The following is a 16,379-nucleotide window of genomic DNA, read 5'->3' on the forward strand; positions in this document are numbered from 1 at the left end:
CTGGGCTGGATCAATCCCAAGATGGAATTAAGATTGCCAGAAGAAATATCAACAACCTCAGATATGCAGATGACACAGCCTTGATGGCAGAAAGTGAGGAGGAATTAAAGAACCTTTTAATGAGGGTGAAAGAGGAGAGCACAAAATATGGTCTGAAGCTCAACTTCAAAAAAACTAAGATCATGGCCATTGGTCCCATCACCTCTTGGCAAATAGAAGGGGAAGAAATGGAGGGAGTGAGAGATTTTACTTTCTTGGGCTCCATGATTATTGCAGATGGGACAGCAGTCATGAAATTAAAAGACACCTGCTTCTTGGGAGAAAAGCGATGACAAACCTAGACAGCATCTTAAAAAGCAGAGACATCACCTTGCCAGCAAAGGTCCGAATAGTTAAAGCTATGGTTTTCCCAGTAGTGGTGTATGGAAGTGAGAGCTGGACCGTAAAGAAGGCTGATCGCTGAAGAATTGATGCTTTTGAATTATGGTGCTGGAGGAGACTCTTGAGAGTCCCATAGACTGCAAGAAGTTCAAACCTCTCCATTCTTAAGGAAATCAGCCCTGAGTGCTCACTGAAAGGACAGATCCTGAAGCTGAGGCTCCAATACTTTGGCCACCTCATGAGAAGAGAAGACTCCCTGGAAGAGACCCTGATGTTGGGAAAGATTGAGGGCACAAGGAGAAGGGGACGACAGAGGATGAGATGGTTGGACAGTGTTCTCGAAGCTACGAACATGAGTTTGACCAAACTGCGGGAGGCAGTGGAAGACAGGAGTGCCTGGCGTGCTCTGGTCCAGGGGTCACGAAGAGTCGGACACGACTAAACGACTAAACAACAACAAGAAGGCAACCTAGTTCTAGTTTTCTCTAGAGTTGTGTGGCAGAGATGCACAGCCCTGGTTTTGTTATTTGTGTACAAAATGATCAGGTACAGCAGACCTGCAGAGGTCAGCAGAGGACAAATTGAAAATAGAAAACAGATTTTCAGGTGCTGTGTGGATGACCCCATGGAATCTATCACGTCATTGAATCTATCTATTATGGAATCCCTCAATGGTGATTTCCCCCCCCCCCTCACTTTTTTTCATAATCAAGTTAAGAATTGGATTCCTGCAGTTTCCCTTCAGGGATTCTTATTAATAATAAGGGGAAATGAAAAACATGTGCAAAACAACACAAGGCATGGTCCTAAGCATGTTTATTCAAAATAAATATGTTTCAGAGCCCAATTGTCACAAAAATGTCACTTTCTCTATTTGTGCAAGTATCTTATTTTTTTGAAGGTATGATAGTGTCTCAGTTCAGTTTTTCTATGAAAGAGCTGTGTGTTTAAAGCAACAAATACCCATTTTGTTTAATGGAGCTTCAGTGTAAATTTGTGCACTAGACTTTCTCTCTTTGGCAGTTTGACAAAGGATTAATGTTTATATTCTACAATTGTGGGGCCAATCCCCTGCACGCGCACGCGCGCACACACACACACACGTTCCTATACAAAAATAATGTTTGTGTCAGAAATAGCATGAACCTCACCATGGCCAGCACAAAACAGTCTAGCACCTGAGGCAAACCACAAAATGGTGCTTCTCCACCAGGGAAGAAGGGGTGAGTGAAGATCTACAAGAGGAACAAGGGAGGAAGAAAGATCTACATTGGGAACAAGGATAGAAAGTGACCAGCAGTGCCTCCTATCTACCAAGAGACTAGTGTAGAGGCAATGGGGGGGGGCTGCTGAGGATACAGTCTCTTTCTCACACATACACTGAAACCAGTGCCCATTCATAACATTTATTACTCATTCATTTCAGAAGAAATGAAAAGTTAATAGAGTGTGCCCCATTTAGTTGAGTTTCTCAATCATTCCAAAATTAATGCCCACACCAACATATCCCCTACACCCCAACTAAGTCAACCTTTGAGGGATTTGAACTTGAGTCTCTTTGTCCTTCTCTAAATACAATACTATATCCATACTTCTGTTACTGGGAACACTTGACACCTTCTTGTGTCAAAGTGTATTTATTCAGTTTGGCAGTATGTGTAGCACAGATTGATTTACAAAATGTCATTTAGATTTCCAACTCTGTTGTATTTGCTATAATGTATTTCCACTTTTCTTTCTTGAATTTACTATGCATTTTTCTTGGAACAGATTTGCGTAGTGGGAAGAGATTATTGACTCTCAGTTTTGCTCAATAATCCTGAGTAACAGTAGCTTGCTCCATCTCTAGGTACGTAAATATTGAAACTGCTTCAGGAAAGCAGTGGTGATTTAGTAAAGGACATGTACCTGTCGGATGGAATTTTTGTGCAAGTGCTACTACAGGGCAGGCTGAGAGATCACAAACACTTCTATAATGCCATAGCAGCACTCACTGTTAGAATTAATCATTCAGTAAATATTTTGAGAGCATGCTACAAAGCCGTAAAGTGATGAACATACAAAGAAGGCAGGGACGTCTTTCAGACATGTCATGGCAGCCTCCTTAAGGTGGAAGATTAAAATAGGACTATAAACAAAGTGCTCTAATTGCTTCCATGTAAAACAGAGGGAGGAGGGGACGCGGGTGGCGCTGTGGGTAAAAGCCTCAGCGCCTAGGGCTTGCTGATCGAAAGGTCAGCGGTTCGAATCCCTGCGGCGGGGTGCGCTCCCGTTGCTCAGTCCCAGCGCCTGCCAACCTAGCAGTTTGAAAGCACCCCCGGGTGCAAGTAGATAAATAGGGACCGCTTACTGGCGGGAAGGTAAACGGCGTTTCCGTGTGCTGCGCTGGCTCGCCAGAGTAGCTTTGTCACACTGGCCACGTGACCCGGAAGTGTCTGCGGACAGCGCTGGCCCTCGGCCTCTTGAGTGAGATGGGCGCACAACCCCAGAGTCTGTCAAGACTGGCCCGTACGGGCAGGGGTACCTTTACCTTTAAAACAGAGGGATGGTCTTGCTGATCCCAGTCTACACCCCACTTTGTCAACTGGTGCTTCAGTCTCAGTTTTCCTGCTCCTTCAGCCCCATGAACAGCACAGATTCATTCTCTCAACCCTTGCACAGATCTTCTAGAAAACTGAGATTAAGAGGAGAAGTGGCGCAACGGATACTGGAAAATGTCCCATTGCTTTGTATAAGACTTGACCCCTTTCTTTCTTACCCAAGCAAGCAAGAACCATCAGAAGCAACACTGTGCTATTCGTGAATCTGGTCAGCCAGCTCCCCTCTGCTCTGTCCATCCATTGGCTTATGTTCCTGAGATACTTTTCTATCTGCAGCTGGCAGTGGCTTGATGCTTCCACTTTCCAAAGGCTCATTCCTCAGTTATCAAGTCACTCATAAAAAGAGCTCTGGTGAATCAGATCAAATATCAAGGTCTCCTGGTCTTGTTCCTCAGCAGCTGGTCAGTAGCATGCTGCTTCTGAATCTGATTTACAGCAAGGGACAGAAGAACCCGTAAGTTTCTCTAAGATCCTCATTTTCCCAAGCTTATGTTTGCATCATATCCCACATCAGTTTGAGATTTTAAAAATTATGCACAAAAATGCATATTATTATTATTACTACCCACTCTTCATGAGCAGGTTTCAGAGTGGGTTACGACAATGTTAAAATTCAGAATAAAAACACTTAAATTGTTACATTCACAAGAATAGGGTGGGCCCTGAAAACACACATTTCAGGTGTCGAAGGCCAAGGTAAAGGAAGTGCACCTGCATCATTTGCCAAAATCTCATACATCATAAGGTAAAGGTAAAGGGACCCCTGACTGTTAGGTCCAGTCGTGACCGACTCTGGGGTTGCGGCGCTCATCTCGCTTTCTTGGTCGAGGGAGCCGGCGTACAGCTTCTGGGTCATGTGGCCAGCATGACTAAGCCGCTTCTGGTGAACCAGAGCAGCGCACGGAAATGCTGTTTACCTTCCCGCCGGAGCGGTACCTATTTATCTACTTGCACTTTGACGTGCTTTCGAACTGCTAGGTTGGCAGGAGCAGGGACCAAGCAACGGGAGCTCACCCCGTCGTGGGGATTCGAACCGCCAACCTTCTGATCGGCAAGTCCTAGGCGCTGTGGTTTAACCCACAGCGCCACCCACGTCCCTATCATACATCATAGAGTAGTGTAATTATTTACCTGGAAGACTGGAGATAATTTTTGATTGTTATTCTAGGAACATTTTATCCATTATAAAACCTGATGGAATCTTCTTTGCAGGGAGTGAAAAAATATAGGCTGTAATCCTGACCCCATTTACCTTGGAGTAAGGACTTACTTCTTAGTAGACATGGGTTCACATCATGTGTGGAGGAAACCCACTTAATAAAGCAGGAAAAGCTGTTCCTTGACAAAGAATGAAGAGATAACACATTCTGGGAACCAGATCTCTGCTGTCACTGTAAAGTTGTTTTCTTTTTCATCATCATCATTTAAAAATCCAGCCGTGCTACAATGCTGTTCAACACTACTAATGTCAGACCAAGCTTTTATTTTATTCCCTTGTGGGTACATAACATCACTGAAAAACTTAGGCATGAGTTTCTGTACATAGAAACCTCACAGTTTCTGTAAACCTATTTAAGCAACTCCGTTTCCTTTGTGCCACTTGCTACTTCAAATAGACATTTGTGTATTTGCCAATCTCATCAGCTCAGGAGGCTGAGCAATTATACAGCAGTATGTAAACGAGTCAGTAAATAAACTGTAAGTACTGCAGCCTGCCAAATAGTTTAGTTGCCTTTCTTGTATGTCAAGATAAATCCAGATCTAATTGCTCGCAGCATAAATCTCTTCTCAGGGCACAGATCAGGTCCATGTGTCGGGGAGAATTCTGCACAGCGAGTTCTGATGTCGAATTTTGCTGCTTCCCCTTTCACTGTCTGTTCTGGTGGGGAGAGGAAGAGAGATTACACATCCTGTTAAATTTAAAGAACAGCAGGGTCAGAATAAACACCAAGTCTTGTTACCTGCTATATGCTGGGTTAATTTGGACTGTCAAGTTTGATCAAGAATATAATAAATATTAACCCTTCTGTGAATAGTGCGAAGACTTACCTCTATTAAATTTATTCATCCATGAAGAAGCGCTGAGATAGACATGTGGAAATTTAAAGGCAGCATGATTTTCTAAGTTCACATTTAAGAAAGGAAGCCAAGAGCTCTATCCCTGGAGTTCTTCGTTTGACCTTTCTACAGGGCATGTCTAGCTGTGTCTACGGCCTCTTTTCAAATTCTCTGGTTGGATCCTTCCTTATATTCAAGTCCTACAGTCTTTCTAGCCCAAGCCTAGAATTAAGATTCAACAAAGAATATGGAAAGAGTTGTAAGAATGGGGGGAAATCTTGAGGAACAAAAGATATATAGATTCTAAATTCTACATTCTAAAATTAAGCTATACCTATACTTGATCGTGGGACGTGGGTGGCGCTGTGGGTTAAAGCCTCAGTGCCTAGGACTTGCCGATCGAAAGGTCGGCGGTTCGAATCCCCGCGGCGGGGTGTGCTCCCGTCGTTCGGTCCCAGCGCCTGCCAACCTAGCAGTTCGAAAGCACCTTCGGGTGCAAGTAGATAAATAGGGACCGCTTACCAGCGGGAAGGTAAACGGCGTTTCCGTGCGCTGCGCTGGCTCGCCAGATGCAGCTTGTCACGCTGGCCACGTGACCCAGAAGTGTCTGCGGACAGCGCTGGCCCTCGGCCTCTTGAGTGAGATGGGCGCACAACCCTAGAGTCTGGCAAGACTGGCCCATACGGGCAGGGGTACCTTTACCTTTTATACTTGATCACTCAGATTTAGTCCTATGAGGAAACAACAACAACACTGCGCTAAATGGACCACTGATCTGGATTGGTAAGAGGCAAGTGTAGTTTACTGGTAACAGCTACAATTCCCAGCACCTTCAGTAAACCTCAGTTCCAAGCATTCTTTAGGGGAAGCCTTGTTAATGAGACCTGTGAACTATTAGAATACTCTTCCCATCCACTGCCTACATTGTAAAGCACTGAGGTTCTTGCCTAATACCACTGATAAGAGGCATTAAGTGAACCATGGTTAGGCTGTATTTGTATAACCGTTTAAATGGGGAAAAAATACATCCATTACTTTAAATTATGAAATAAAACATGCAGTAAAGAACTGCATGCATTTTTTCATGTTCTCAGCCACCTTGAGCATGGTTTGAATTGTGGAAGGGTGGAATACAAATATACGTATGTATATTTTGGGGGAATCTCTATTCTACCACTGTTTTTTTCAAAAGCACTTTCTTCATCTATGAGATCCTTCATATACCCCAGAAAGAGAAGAAATAGATACAGTGGTATAAAATATACAAAAAACCCCATAAATTCTCTTATTTATTACATTTGCCCATGCCAATTTGATTTTAAACCATTGCCACCAGCAGTACATAAACTCAGCACTGAGATTACCCAACATTCTAATACCCCAAATTAATATTATAGGTTTTATTTATCCTGTTGGCATTAAATACTGCTTATAAGAACCATCAAAAGTCTTTTAAAAAGCTATAATAATGATAAGCATAAATAAAAGTGATTCTGTAAGCCTTTTTTTGTAGAACCATATCTTACATTCCCAGTTTATGCCATGTGAATTTCTCCATGTTGTTTAAGATTGAAAAGAGGCCGTTGAGATAATCAATTCTGACTATCTGTAAACTTTCTAAAATCTTCTGCCCTCCTCCTTTCATTACTACTCTATGAGGATCACTAACTTTGTGATGGATCGTTATCAGTGAGCCATTCACAAGATGGTAAACAGACTGATGTTTTAGAAACTGCCCTAGCTACAGCAGAATCTTTGTTTGATTTGTCACTTCTCCATGATAAGGAAGAAATTGAGCAATGAGATTGAAGTAGGCTAGGAGAAAGATATCTCAGTTTGATCATGGATGGCCACATTCAAAGAAAGACTCAGAACATGCTGTGCTTTTGCCTCCTTCTTTTGTTAGGAGAAATATATGGTAAGGACATAATTTTATTCATAGATTAAATATGGAACACTATTTTGATTGTTCTCAGTAAATCTTTAATATTCTGGTAATCAGTAGACCAAAGCCCAGTTTTTCAGGGTCTCTCTTTGATTTTCTTCTATGAAAGGGAATGTACTAAATATCTTTTTAACAGTTAAGGCTTAATTGATGGGGTTCACTCTCTCTTCCCTAACTGTGACCCCTCCCTCAATTGAGAGGCTGTTTTCAAGTCTAATTGCTTTCGGTGGGACAGGCAAGGAAGTGAAGCCACAGACGGAATGGCTAGGTCTTTCAGACCACTTCTTGAATTAAGCTATAACTAATCAGTGTAAAAAATATTTTTGCTTCATATTCTTGCTTAAGAACATAAGACAGTGCCTTTTTGAATCAGGTCAAGGCCCACCACAGACAGTGCTCTCTGAAAGTACATCAGCAGGTGCTAGGTGATTTACCATAAATTTGTCGGTGGCACACTAAGGACCGCAATCCAGCTTCTGCCCATCCTGAACTAGACAGTGACTTCCTAGTGGTTTTGCTATGGACTTATAGTGCACAATTGCAAACATGGGAAGTAAAGACGGATGCATTGCTTACTGGGAATGACCTTGTTATAGGATGTGGGGTGTGAGATCAATGCAGCTCAGTGTTGACTGTAGACTAGAGGGAAATGAATGTGATAAGTACTTCATACCTACCTCCCTCTCTCTCTCTCTCTCTCTCTCTCTCTCTCTCTCTCTCTCTCGTGTGTATGTGTGTGTGTTTTAAATGTTAGTAAATTAATTTCTTTTTTTAAAAAAATCTTTGGGGATGACTAACTGACTTACTTGCTTTTACATGGGGATTGATTGCATGATTTCCCCTCTATTTGCTGTTGCTATTGATTTTATTGTTGCTATAATTATATTAGCTGTTTGGTATAGATTATTTAGAAAGGCCATTTGACTAGATGCAGCATTTAGGTTGCACACAACAACATTTTATTCTAGAATCAATGGAGACTGAGTATTTTTACTGCCCTATGTAGTACACACATAATTTAGATCTATTGCATATTTTTTGCCCCTGAAAAGCACTTATTGATAAACTGGTTTCACTGATTCCAAAAAATAAAAGCTCATTGTAGATTGATTCTGTATTACACAACAGTGTGTGCATTTGAAAATAGATGTAGGCAGTCCCAGCAATGTGTGTGTGTGTGTGTGTGTGTGTGTGTGTCCACACCTGCACAGTGATATTGTAGGTGGGCATATACCAAGATCGCAAGCACCACTTCACTCACCTGGGACATCTCCAGGGAGGAAAATATGTGGGTAACCTAATCAAGGGAATGGTTTTCAAAGGCACATCAAATAACCATGTCCACTTTTGTGGACAGCAGGATCTAGAATCTATATGGATTGAAAGCAGCATATTGAACATAAGCATGAATGATACTGGATTGAGAAAAACTACATTTTTTGTGCTATGAATGGGTTAATGTTTTTGCATCCATAAAGCTTAAGGTAGACAGATGGATATAGTTAGAAAGCAAAGTGGTTTCTATTTCATGGGAAGATACTGTTAAGACAAAGTGTACGTTGTTGACCAATCTGCACTTAAAAATAATATTTCTGAACAATATATGCTTTGATTCTCTGTAATCTGCAGGGGGAAGAACACTGAGTTTTTCTGGTTTACCTGATACAGCCAATGTAACAGAAAATTCTCCAGCTGGTACTGTGGTATATACTTTCAGTGTTGATTTAACCCCAAATGTTTCATTGGCAAGCGGATATCCTAAAATAATAAACTCAAACCCACTCACACAAGCTTTTGCTATCAACCCTAGATCTACAATTCTGTACCAGGTAAATGTTTGCTTAGTCTCAAAATCTTGCCCATCAGATTCTGGTGGTGGAGGATACTGTTATAACATCATTAACTTTTTTTCCTTTAATAATAAAATGTTGAATCTAATATCTCAGTTAAACCAGTGCAAAGTAGAGTGTTGTTTAAATATATTTACCTATAAACATCAAATGTAAGGCTGTCGTCCCACAGCCCTCATTAGAGGATTTGTAATGCCTCATCACCATCCTGATTTTGCATGAAGTCGGTGTGGAGGATGTTATGTACTGAAGTTCTCACCCTGGGCCAGCAGGGGGATACTGTAGATAGTTATGCAAATAAGGGATCAAAAGTGACGTTCAGTGATTGGATAGTTTTAGAAAACTGTAACAGTTACGTTGTACTGGAGCGCTATATAAGCAGGCTGACTGAACCCTTCAGTTCAGTTCTGTTCTGGCCTGTGAATAAACAAGAGCTATTTGAAGAATCGCTGTGTCGTCTGATATGTTCACCCACAACTTAACAGAGGAGGAGAGAAAAAGAGAAGGCAGGTTGCACAACACCAGTGGCCCTGGCAGAGGTGGGTTTAGGGCAGTGGAGCCAGTTCCCCCACAAGGGGCACCTTCCCCCTCCTTCTCAAAGCCTAGTAAGCATTGGGGTTTGGGTAGAACGTGTGAGGGCTCTGACAGGGTTCTAGGGTCCTCCTGCCTCCTTCCCAAAGCTTGACGCCAGCTTTGGGAAAGGCATCTCGAGGGCTGTGGGGGTGGGGCATCAATTTTTGGCCTCACGTAGGGCGCCATGTTACCAAGGTCTGCTGCTGATGGGAGCAAGAAGGTAGACACACTGACAGGGTGGAATTGGTGATTTAAAACAATGGCATAAGTTTGTAGAGCAGGGATGACGGGAACAGAGGAGGAAATGGTGGTTTTAAACGGTGGCAGAAATTTTAATAAACCAAGTTCCGTATTTTTCGCCCTATAGGGTGCACCGGCCCATAGGACGCACTTATTTTTTTTGGGGGGGGGGAATAAAGGATTTTTTTTTATTTCCCCCCCCCCCCAGCCCCAAAGAACGGGTCCAAGAGTGATGGCGACGTTGTGCGCAGCTTCGCCATCGCTCCCGGAGCTTGCGGGGCTGGGGGTGGGGGAAGCCCGAGCTTCCCCCGACCCCAGCCCCCAAAACGGGTCCAAGAGTGATGGCGACATTGCGCACAGCTTCGCCATCGCTCCCGGAGCTTGCCGGGCTGGGGGGATAGCTTCCTGAAGCCTGGAGAGCGATATGGGGTTGGTGCGCACCGACCCCTCTTGCTCTCCAGGCTTCAGCGAAAGCCTGCATTCGCCCCATAGGACGCACACACATTTCCCCTTCATTTTTGGAGGGGGAAAAGTGCATCCTATAGGGCGAAAAATACGGTACTTATTCCATAAAAGAAAACCCTCATGAAACTGGAAACATCATGGAGTTTGATAAAAGGAAACACTATTTTTATATGCTCTAATTTTGTACTATAAGGGAGATTTAAACACATAACTGTAGATCTGGGCCAAGTTAGATGCAATCAGTGCCCAATGAAATAAGTGTAAAAAGTTAGTAATGACTTGACCTGAGGCCCAGTGTGGTCTAGCGGTTAGACAGTGTCAACCACTCAGTTGTGAAGCTCACTAGTCACCACCTCTGAGCCTAAGCTATCCCACATAGATGAAGTGAGGGAGGACTAAATAAGTTATCTTGAGCTTTTTGGAGGAAAGAAGGGATATAAATGTATCAAATAATCATCTTCTTTGGCGATCACTCATAGCCGAGTAAGATTGTCTTCCATATACACGGTTTTAATAATGGAGGCCAATTCTGGATCCACACATCCTTCCACAATGGGGACATCGGTTTCTGGACGGGAGCTTATAATGGTGAGGGTTTGCCAAGCATGCCTTCCTCCCTTTTGCCCTGAGTTTGAGTGTCTTCAAAGCCCATGACACCTTTGGTAAAGGCTGTTCTCCAATTGGAGCGCTCGCAGGCCAGTGTTTCCCAGTTGTCGGTGTTTATACTACATTTTTTTAGATTTGCCTTGAGAGAGTCTTTAAACCTCTTTTGTTGACCACCAGCATTACACTTTCCATTTTTATATCAAATAATAATTAACATGAGTACCATCGATTTCATTAGGAACTAATTGCAACTCACTTATTCTGGGTCTAACCCAATGTTTGCTAATAATTACTCATTTTTATTTTAGGTTGTTACCACTGGAAACCCTGTCCCAGATTATGAAGCTATGCCACATCGATTTGAATTACAGATCCTTGTTTATGACGAAGCTGGGGCAAATGACCTACAAATACTGACAATCCAACTGCTTGATATTCCTGAACCTCCAATGTTTCTAGGCAATCTGAAATATCAAAGTAAGTCATTTGCTTGAAATAAAAAGAGTGTTTACTATAGATAGCTCAGGTCCACTGGAAGAAGACTTCACCTACACCTGAAAAACGTTACTATTAGACTTGTAATAGTAAAAACCTCCCCTGCCTTCACCCCCATAATGTTTCCACTGATCTGGTGGCCCCCCTCTTCATTCTGTTGAATGGGGCCTTGGACATCTGCCCCAAAGTCCCAGTCTGAAGGCACCACTAGGTTTGCATCTGCCTTGTGATTGGAAGGGAGCACACTCGCAGGCAGTGATTCATGCGCATTGCTGACCCAAGGCATTTTGCTGCCCGAGACGACGGATGCCACCTTGAGTTCCTTGGAGGAAAGATGATATATAAATGAAATAATGATTTTAAAACACCATCTCTCCATTCTCTGCGCAGAAGCTGATTGGATTGGCAATTGAATGCTATTTCAATGCTGATAGTAACAGGATAGCACACCTGATGGCAGCAGGCCAGGCAGTGGCGTAGCGTGGGTTGTCAGCACCCGGGGCAAGGCAAGTAATTTGCGCCCCCTAACCCGTGGATTTGCGCCCCCTAACCCTAACCCCCAGATGTTGCGCCCGGTGCGGCCGGCCCCCCCTGCACCCCCCACGCTACGCCACTGAGGCCAGGTTGCAGAGGGTTGGGGGGAGGGTCCAAACAGGCCATGTGTCTCACACAGCTCTATCCTCCTAAAGAAGGGGTGGTCAGAGGGGGAACAGCCAGAGGGTTCACAGTGCCGGCCTCCAAGCATTGCCTGCTTGATGTGGTCAGGGCCAGCTCACACATGGAGTGGGTTGAAGCAGCCACCTTGATTGGCAGAATCCTACGGGGCGCCCGTCCCCCGCCATCACTGGGGTCGCACGCCAGTGACTTCTTCCAGTGAGATCTCACAAGTTCTCATGAGATCTCGCCAGAAGCCACCTGCAAAACGCTGCAAAATAATTGCCAAACCTTGGCACTGGTTTGGAGTGAATTAGACCAGTGTTTCCCAACCTTTTTTGGGCAAAGGCACACTTGTTTGATGAAAAAAATCTTGAGGCACACCACCATTACAGCCCCGTGACGTCAGCGCGCAGCGTCGCGCCGGGAGGGACGCACGAAAGTGTAAGTTTCAATTTTTCCCCCTCCCCTCCTGTGTAAAGGGGAATGCACTCTGCTAAGTAAAGGCACTTGCCACAGCAGCGTCAACGTCACAGCACCCACCAGCACCCAAGAGAGAAGGGGTCTCAGCAGCCCTTTTGCCAGGAAGAGGAGCAAGAACGAGAGGAGGAGGAGGAAGAGGAAGAGAGTCCCCCCCAAAAAACATTCTCCTTTTGATCTTCCTTATTTGCAATTCCTCATTGCAAAACAGCGGTTGATATAGAGCTGATTTTTTTGTTATTACAGTCCCCACCCCCTCACCTAGAAAAACACCCCCTGTCAATTTTATTATTATCATTATTATTATTATTATTCCCCGCCACTCTGGGAGGCTGAAGCCCTTTAAGGCTTCCTTCTGTCCACTCTCTGTGAATTACCTGCCCGGAGCGGGTTTCGGGGGGGGGGGGGCGCTGCTGCCGGTGTCCTCCCCGTCGAGTCTCGCCTTGCCCGGCGCGTGGCGGCCGCCCTTTCCCACACTCTGCCGGCTGCGCTGCCAAGCCCCGCGGCTCGGCCTGTCAGCGTTACCGGGCTCGGCGTGCGGTAATTCCCGAAGAAAGCCGGCGGCGCTTGAAGAGCTGGCAAGCCCCCATTTGCATGTGTTTTCCGCAGCCCTTGGAGAGGATTAAGTTCCCTCCTTCCTGCCGGGGAACCTCCAAGCTTTGGGGGTGGGGGGGGGAGGAGGCAGCAAAGCGAGGCAGGAAGGAGAGCGCGGCTTGGCTGGGTGAGCTTTGGCAGGGGCAGGGAATGAGAGCCGCGAGGCGGGCGCTGCGGGCGGAAGCGCTGCCCGCCGAGCTCGCAGGCAGACGGCGAGAGCCCCGCGCTGGGCGGCCTCTCCTCGCCGCCGCCGCCCCGCCTCTCGCCGCCCGACTCGCCCGCCTCCCTCCCACGGAGGTAGGCTGGTGTGCCGTGGGAGGGAGGCGGGCGAGTCGGGCGGCGAGCACACGCGGGGCGGCGAGCGAGCTCCCTCCCACATCCCATCGCCGCTCGCTTCGGCCGGCCTACTGGGCTGTCGCAGGCGGAAGGCCTGCGCATGCGCGAGGTTTTCGCGCCTTCCTCCAGTAGGCCGGCCGAAGCGAGCGGCGATGGGATGTGGGAGGGAGCTCGCTCGCCGCCCCGCGTGTGCTCGCCGCCACCGCCCCGCCTCTCGCCGCCCGACTCGCCCGCCTCCCTCCCACGGAACACAAGGCAACGTTCCGCGGCACACTAGTGTGCCGCGGAACACCGGTTGGGAAACACTGAATTAGACAACGTTGGGTTCTTGGGTGATACCAATGACCCCTGTTTTAAATATCATTTACTTAGTTTTTTTGGGGGGGTGCTTCAAAATGTGGGATTTTCACTGCAAAGCTTTGGCACAGGTTTGGGGGGGGGGTCCCAAATGTTGGGGTTTGTGGTTAATGAAGGGCAGCACCTTCCTGCTTTGTCTCAGGCAGTGAAACAGTATGGGCCACCGCTGGAGGTGGTCATTTCGTGCTGGTCCTGTTCATGGAAATACACAATGGGCCCTTCTCTCTGAAGGCAAGCAAGGCATCTCCACATTGGGAGTTTTTCACCCGCTTTCACACAGTCCAAAACCATGTGGTTTGAACATTTGGAGCAGGTGAGGTGTCATGCCAACTGTACCCACTCCCAGCTTCCACAGATTAGCTCCGTATGTACGGAACCTGTGTACAGGGGCATCGCGGGGGGGGGGGGTGCAGTCCGCTCCAGGTGTCATGCCTGGGGGGGGTGACTAAATCCTCCCGGGCGGATCAGTGTGGCTGCACTCGCACCCCCGGCAAGCAGATTTTCACGATCGTTGTCGTGAAAATCTGCCCACTGATCATGCAAATACACCCAGCGGGTGGCGCTGGCCACCGAGGATGCACCCCCAGTGCAGTGGCGTAGCGTGGGGGGTGCAGGGGGGGCCGGCCGCACCAGGCGCAACATCTGGGGTTAGGGCAAATCCACAGGTTAGGGGGCGCAAATCCACGGGTTAGGGAGCGCAAATCCACGGGTTAGGGGGCGCAAATTACTTGCCTTGCCCCGGGTGCTGACAACCCACGCTACGCCACTGCCCCAGTGGGCAGTGCTCACATCCGCAGCAGCCAGTGCCACACACAGGGTGTATTCACATGATCAATGGGCTGTGCTGGCACCCCCAGGAGGATTGGCGTGCCCCCATGGGCGGATCGCCCCACCCCCGGGTGCACATCATGTTTGCCACTCCAGGTGCCCAAGGGGCTTCCTCCGCCACTGCCTGTGTACATTTGCCTGTATGGTCTTACTCTGAATTAATCATTGGGTAGAGACAGCATACAATATATGCATACAGTACAAACTTAAGGAATGCTCTCCCTGTTTAAATACGGGAGGCCCCATCTGGCACTCCCTTGATGTCTGTCCTGAGTCTTCTGTTTTAATCGCTGTGCTGTTTTAATGGGATTGTTTTAGTGTACATTTTAATTATGAAAGTTTATATTTTAGTGTTTTAAGGGAAATGTTTTATTTTGTATTTTAATTATGGAGATTTATATTTTAGTGTTTGTGTAATTGGTCTTTATGCTTGCAAACTGCTTAGAAGCCTCCTTTTTGCATTAAGCAGTAAATTAATTAATTAATTTGCATTGCTAATGACCATGTAAAAAGTGAAAGAGAGAGCAAGTAAGATCTCCCTCCTCCTCCTCCTCCTCCACACATCCAGCCTACATGGTTTTGCCCAGCATGCTGGCATTAAGCCAACAGTTTGATTGGAAGTTAGCTAAGGTCTGCACAGTGAATCAAGCAGATACATCAGACCACATCCTTTCAGTGAGCACTTCAGGCACACAAGAATAGTCTACTGTATTGTGATTTGCTCAGTTGGTTAGAGCATGGAGCTGATAATGCCAAGGCTGCAGGTTCCATCCCTGCTGCATATTCCTGCATTGCAGGGGGTCAGACTAGATGATCCTCAAGGGTCCCTTCCAACTCTACAAACCTAGACTCTAGGACCTATGCTTTAAATTAATTGGGTTTTTTTTTAATGTTATGTTCTTGTTAGAACCTCCCTCCAGTTCTGCTGATGCTTACTAGAGACTGGTGGCATTTATGTAACATTTGAACACTGGAAAATATCAGAACGAGCACATAGTGCAAGAGTTTCTTTTACACTTACATGCATCTGTTTTCTCTCTCAGCTGGAGGTGCAATAAACCAATGCTTACTTCTGAGTAAACATGCATAGGTTTCAGGGCCAGCATAAAAGCACATTGGTGGACCCTCAAGCATGGCACTGCTGATTGGTCCCTGGCCGAGCCAACCTGACCTGCTGCCACTCACCGTTGTGCCGCTGCCATTGTACTGTGCTGCTACCTCCACAAATCACCCTCCTCCATTTCCCAGTAGGCATTGGCAGCTCATGAAGATGGGAGCCAGTCTGACACTTGGCCATTCTATGGCATCACTTGCCATCTTACTCATCAGGCACTGCGTTTTGAGCAATCTATGTAGAGCATTGTATTTTAGGCTATCTAAGGTTGCAACTGGTCACCATAGATCAGAGAGGTGTGTTGGATCAGCTCCCATTCCAGTGCTGCTACCAGCCAGGGATATGTCCAAGGAAGATGGGTGACTAGTGGTCCCAGTATGCAGCAGCACCAAGTAGGAGGTCCCAGTGTGGCGGTCGGCAGCTACAATACTGCACAGGAGCCCTGGTCAAGGTGGAAAGGGTAGTGATGATGGGCCCTTCTAAGCCCCAAGTGCCCAACCATGATAGCCCTTGAAAACTGGGCCCTGATAGGATGGTTCTTGTTAAGTTGTGGGCAAACATATCAGAAGACACAGCGATTCTTCCAAAGCAGCTCTTTATTTGTAAGCTGGAACAGAACTGAACTGAGGAGCTCAGTCAGCCTGCTTATATACAGCTCCACTAGAATGCAACAGTAACCATTTTCTGTAACTAGCCAATCACTGAATGTCACTTTTGATCCTTCATTTGCATACAAACTATCCAATCACTGAACGTCACTTTCGATCCTTCATTTGCATAACTATCTACAGTATCCCCCTGCT

At 46.1% G+C, this 16,379-nt stretch overlaps 1 protein-coding gene across 2 annotated transcripts in view; it reads left to right on the top strand.

Moving 5' to 3' along the window:
• CDHR3 (cadherin related family member 3) overlaps window positions 1-16,379 on the top strand; it is a 47,056-nt gene that overhangs the window by 8,393 nt on the left and 22,284 nt on the right. Inside the window, exons 1-2 of one of the 2 annotated variants that reach the window (XM_077935783.1) lie at window positions 8,615-8,813; window positions 11,027-11,195. In XM_077935783.1, the coding sequence (XP_077791909.1) occupies window positions 11,066-11,195 (130 nt within the window). In that variant the 5' untranslated portion in view covers window positions 8,615-8,813; window positions 11,027-11,065. Of the gene's footprint in view, window positions 1-8,614; window positions 8,814-11,026; window positions 11,196-16,379 lie in introns of those variants that run through there. The other variant, XM_028747448.2, reaches the window with a different exon arrangement.

This window comes from Podarcis muralis, chromosome 10 (assembly GCF_964188315.1).
Source record: "Podarcis muralis chromosome 10, rPodMur119.hap1.1, whole genome shotgun sequence".
Taxonomy (NCBI): Eukaryota; Metazoa; Chordata; class Lepidosauria; order Squamata; family Lacertidae; genus Podarcis; species Podarcis muralis.